Source organism: Mustela putorius, unplaced genomic scaffold, assembly GCF_011764305.1.
Source record: "Mustela putorius furo isolate JIRA1106 unplaced genomic scaffold, ASM1176430v1.1 tig00000040_pilon_pilon_pilon, whole genome shotgun sequence".
NCBI classification, from domain to species: Eukaryota; Metazoa; Chordata; class Mammalia; order Carnivora; family Mustelidae; genus Mustela; species Mustela putorius.
The window spans coordinates 4,763,368-4,769,021 of NW_025421261.1; the positions used below are offsets into that span (position 1 = coordinate 4,763,368).

The 5,654-nt window shown below is 45.1% G+C and overlaps 1 protein-coding gene across 4 annotated transcripts in view; it reads left to right on the top strand.

Annotated features, from left to right (window-relative positions):
• COPS4 (COP9 signalosome subunit 4) overlaps nt 1-1,324 on the top strand; it is a 38,449-nt gene extending 37,125 nt beyond the window's left edge. For all 4 annotated transcript variants that reach the window (XM_004777341.3, XM_045077200.1, XM_013048327.2 and 1 more), the window contains one exon: nt 795-1,324. In XM_004777341.3, coding sequence (XP_004777398.1) covers nt 795-851 — 57 coding nt within the window. In that variant the 3' untranslated portion in view covers nt 852-1,324. The remainder of the gene's footprint in view (nt 1-794) is intronic.
• Nucleotides 1,325-5,654: the final 4,330 nt, after the last annotated feature.

Consider the following 5,654-nt stretch of genomic DNA (forward strand, 5'->3'; position numbering starts at 1 on the left):
TATTTTTTTTAAAGATTTTATTTATTTATTTGACAGACAGAGATCACAAGTAGGCAGAAAGGCAGGTAGAAAGGGAGAGAGGAGGAAGCAGGCTCTCCGCGGAGCGGACAGCCTGATGCGGGGCTCGATCCCAGGACCCTGGGATCATGACCTGAGCCGAAGGCAGAGGCTTTAACCAACTGAGCCACCCAGGCGCCCCTGTTTTGTTTTGTTTTAAAGATTTTATTTACTTGACAGAGAGAGAGACAGCAAGAGAGGGAGCAGAAACGGGGAGTGGGAGAGGGAGAAGCAGGCTTCCTGCCCAGCAGGGAGCCCGAGGCAGGGCTCGGTCCCAGGACTCCAGGATCATGCACTGAGCAGACGCTTAATGACTGAGCCACCCAGGCGCCCCTGGTTTTTTGTTTAAACATTAAAATATTTATCCCTCAGAGTCCAGTAGACAAACAGATGTGCTTTGTCCAGTAGGTGGCAGTATCTTATGACTCGAGAAACTGCTGGTGGGTTCCGTGAGGCTTTTATGGTGGTGGTTTTGTGACACATGCTTTGATTGGTTGGTTTTCTTTCATTTTCATGAATAATAATAACATGGATCTGTGCGGATATGGTTTTGGTTTTGTGCTCTGTGCCAGTAATTTGGGTACTTTCCTTAATATTGCTTGATTAGCTTAATTTCATTACCCAAGATTTTTGGAATGGATTTTTGAAAATCAGTCTTACTGTGTTTATCTTTTGACTTACACTTGCTGAGCATTCATGGAGTAATGTTAAACGGCGTATGTTGTTCTTCTGTGTAGCACGGGAAGCCCTGCCAACGTGGGACAAACAGATCCAGTCCCTTTGTTTCCAAGTGAATAACCTGCTGGAGAAGATCAGTCAGACGGCGCCAGAGTGGACAGCACAGGCCATGGAGGCGCAGATGGCTCAGTGAATGCTTGCGGAACTCTGTGCGCACGACAGCTTTCACCATGTTGTACAGATCAATTTCACTGTCTCTCCAAAGCATTGCATCATGACCTTATGTATTTCAATCCCTTTTATGCTGGATTTCATTTAAAGAAGACATTGTTAGAACAGGAAGCGCAAGCATTTAAAAACCTGTAGTTCCCATATATTCAGGGTCTCTGTGTCCCAGCTAACTCAGATGTTTTGAAAGCTTTTTCTTTAAACGGAGTAAGTGAAATATCCGTGGCTAAAAAGTTTGGGATTTGTGATAACTTTGTAGTCATGTAAAACTTAAAGTGCTTCGTGCCTCTCCAAACGTGGTAATTCTAATAAATGGAGACGTGAGCCAAATAAAAGTAGTACTTTGTTTTTAATTAGCAAACAGTGTTTTGTTCTTTTGCTTTCATTTCAGTGGACATTGATTTATAGCATGTGCCAGAACCCCGGAGCCGAGCCACAGCGCTGTTCTCCAGCCAGGCGGCCCCAGAGCTGGTAGACGGCATGTGGGACACTGGTGGTTGCACCAAGCTCCAGAGCACACAGGGAGGAGCTTTTCATTTTTTAGAGAGAGTCTGGGAAGGCTCCTCAGAGAGGGTTATTTCAGGCCAGCTTTATAGAGAAAAGGACTTTTAAAAGTGAGTTTGTTGGCAACTTCCAGTTTCAGCTCCAACACGTGAAGAGCACTGAAGTCCTCACTCCATCCTCACAATCCGAAGAAGGCTGAAAGGCTGCAAATCAGTGGCTTTTCTTATTTCCATCAGAGAATTGAGGTCACAGAGCAAACTACTGTGAAGACTGGAAGGACAGGCAGATGGAGGCACGGGCGAGAGCTTGTTGGGGCAGAAGCTCCTGGAGCCATAACTGATAGGACCAGCGAACTGGTAGCTTCGACGAGTTCCTGGAGGCCGAGGGTAAACTGGCTTGACAGTTAAACCCCCTGAGGGCCCCCTCTCTTGGGGAGGCCCTACGCTTTCTAGGATTTATCCCCAGGAGCCCCATCAGGTTCTCAGGATGGAGATCAGGATCCCCTGCGTTTCAGGCAAGACAGGGGAATGGAAAGTAACTATTTTGAAATACACCGGGGGCATTTTTCATGGCAAAGGGCCGCCCTCTGAGGAGAACTACACTACCAAAGCCTTACCCAGCCTGGGGCCAGGGCAGTTACTCCTACACTTTGAGCCCCTATAGCCTTCTTGTGTCACATAGGAGGAGGAAAAGAAAGGGCCAAGAAACACTTCTGAAGGTCCCAGCCCAGGGACGCAGGTTAAGTATAAACAGATTTAGAATCAAGATTACAAATCCTTCTCAAATCATTGCATCAGACAGGGCTCCAGTGTCATCGTTGTGGAATTGGAGACGCTCTTTAATACAGTATTCTTAGGGAAACAGTAAAACGGGGAAGAATAAAAACAAGATCAGTGAGCTTGAAAATGTGTTGGTAAAAACTTCCCAGGCTGAAATGCAAAACAAAACAAAACAAAAAAATACCACCACCAAAACACAAAAACTATCGAACAACTATGGGACCATTATAGAAGCTATAATATAGGTGTAATGGGAATCCCAGAAGAAGAACAAGAACAGAAGAGATATTTGAAATAGTAATGGCTTTTTTCCACAAATTAATGATGGAAACCAGATCATAGGTCCAAGAAGCGTAGAAAAGAACAAGCATGATAAATACAAGAACATCTATACCGAAGCGTATCCTATTCAACCCGCAGAAAACAAGGACAAAAAACCTTGCAAGAAGCTAGGGGAAAAAATACCTTCTCTCTCTCTCTCTTTTAAGATTTATTTGTTTTTATAGTGAGCGATCACAAGCAAGAGGGGCAGAGGGAGAGGAGAGAGAGTCCCAGGCAGACTCTCCTGAGCGCAGAGCCTGAAGCAAGGCTCGAGCTCACGACTCAGATCAACAGTTGAGCCAAAATCAAAAGTTGGTCATCAACTGATTGTGCCGCCCGAGTACCCCCCCAAAACACCTTTTCTATTAAGGAATGTGGGTAAGAGTTATATTGGATTTCTCATCAGAAACCATGCAAGGGAGAACTGAGTATAGATATTTAAGATGTTGAAAGAAGCTACTATCCAGCAAAATTACCCTTTAGAAGTGAAGGAAGAAGGTCAGCAACACTGAAGACGATTGTTGTCAGGAGACCTGTGTTAGAAGTGCTCAAAGTTCCTCAGAGTGAAGGAAGTGGTATGCGTTAGAACCCTGACGAAGGAAGAGCACGGAGTTAAAATCTTTTTAAAAAATTTTAATTGGCCTAATAGATGACTTTGTTCAAAATAATAGCAACAATTTTTTAATGTTTGTAGTGTATGGAGAAGTAAAATGAATGACAGCAGTGATGGGAGGCTGAGATTGTGAATATTCTCTTCCAAGATTGCTGTACTACCCCTGACAGAGCAGTGTTCGAATAGTGGACTGAGATTAGTTGTAAATGTACATTGCAAACTGGAAGGTAAAAGAAATTGAGAATATAAACACAATTGATTGGCTAGGAGAGACGGGAGAATATGGAATCATAACGTGCTCAGTTAAAACCAGCGCATCAACAGAGCATTAAACTGCAGGAGGCAATCGCTGATGCAACAGCGAGGGCAAGGGATAAATGCACCGTTAGAGACCAGCGCCCCCGTCCGCAGCTGACAAATGCGACAGGCGGAAAGTCGGTGAGAATGTAGTTGAACTCCGCGCCATCAGTCGACTGGGCCTAACTGACATCCGTAGACTACTTCCAACAACAGTAGAGTATTTTTCTTAATCTCACATGGAACATTTACAAAGATAGATCACATTTTGGGTCATACAACATCCTTTTTTTTTTGCTTTATTACCTCAATGAACAGTTAGAATTTGAAATATTAAAAAATGCCTGTGTGCTGAAGGCCATGGAAGTAAGGAATTTTAAGAGTGAAGACGTGAGGGGCACCAGGTGGCTCAGTGGGTTAAAGCCTCTGCCTTCGGCTCAGGTCATGATCCCGGGGTCCTGGGATCGAGCCCTGCATCGTGCTCTCTGCTCAGCGGGGAGCCTGCTTCCCTTCCTCTCTCTGCCTGCCTCTCTGCCTACTTGTGATCTCTGTCAAATAAATAAATAAAATCTTAGGAAAAAAAAAAAGTGAAGACGTGGCAGGAGAATAGGGTAAAGAAGTAAACCGAGGCTCCGTTATGAGGGTCAGGGAAATTTGGGTGTCTTTTTAAAAAAATGATCACAGTTAAACTTGGGGCAGGACGTTTTTAAGATGGATTGGAAAGAGGGTAGCGGAACTGCAGTTACTAGAGGCGAGCGGACTAGCTCAGGAGCTTGTGCCTGACTGTTCGAAGTCCTCATGAAGGTTCGGACCACATCCATGGCAGTGAAGACAAGGAGAGGACAGATCGATCCGTTCTGTGAATGATTGGAGTAGGTATCTAGCCCGTGTCAGGCATTGTTCTGGGCCCTGGGGATAGAGCAGCAAGCAAAATAGGTCATCCATTGGGGCTATCAAGTGGAATTTAAGTGACAGAAGCCAGTGGCTGATTAGATGTGAGGAGAAGGGCGAAGGGTGATTAGTCCGTTCAGGACTCACTGATACTTCCTGGTACTTAGAGTTTGAATCTTGAACAGCTAAGTAAGTGGTGATACCATTTGACACGTGGGATACAGAGGTCTAAGGGACAACCAGATGGACTCGGTTAGTAGGCAGCTGAAGAGTCGTTCAGAATGTCATCAGGAAGGGGGAGACTGGAAATAACGGTCCTCCCTGACATCTAGGAGACGGTTGAAGCCGCAGGAGCAGATGACACAACACGAGCTGTGAAAAGAGCAGATCCCAGATGCAACCTTGCAAAGCACCCAACTCCATGGGGCGAGGAGAAGGGGTAGAACACTCTGGTTTGGGGCGCCTGGGTGGCTCAGTGGGTTAAAGCCTCTGCCTTCAGCTCAGGTCATGATCTCAGGGTCCTGGGATCGAGCCCCTGCATCGGGCTCTCTGCTCAGCAGGGAGCCTGCCTCCCCCTCTCTCTCTGCCTGCCTCTCTGCCTACTTGGGATCTCTGTCTGTCAAATAAATAAATTAAAAAAAAAAAAAAAAACTTAAAAAAAAAAAAGAACACTCCGGTTTGCCGAGTGCCCAGTAAGGCACCTCCACATTTGCTCTCTCTGGAATGGCACAATAAACCTCTCCAGTAGTTTTGCCTCCCCTTCCCCGTCCCAACCCTTGACTTGGTTCAAGGTGGGGAGAGAACCAAAGGGGACCATGGAGTGAGGTTTTCATCAGGGCAAAGTGACGGGTATAGAACACATAGAATAATGAATGTGAAAAAAAAAAGTTGCTTTATGCATTTATCAATATTTAATCAGAACTGGGTCATGCTGAGTTTGATCACGGAACGTTTATGACTTGTCCTGAATCTTCATAGTGAGGAGAAAAAGGAGATCCACACCACACACCTGTCAGGCGTGCAGCTAGGAAGCAGGGCATAGTGTGCTGTTACTCGGCCGGCAGTAGTAATACTTATAGATAATGCGATAAAGAGCAAAAAGATTGGCCAAATGTGTTATAAGTGTCTTATGATTGTCATTATAGTCTTTTTTTCTGTATCAAAGTTCTTAGATGAAAGAGAACTGAGTTGCCATGGACCAAACTCTCCTGCGAAGAAACCAAACTATGAGACTGACCCTTAAAATTAATGACACAAAGACACCGAGAGCAAAGAAGCATAAAGAA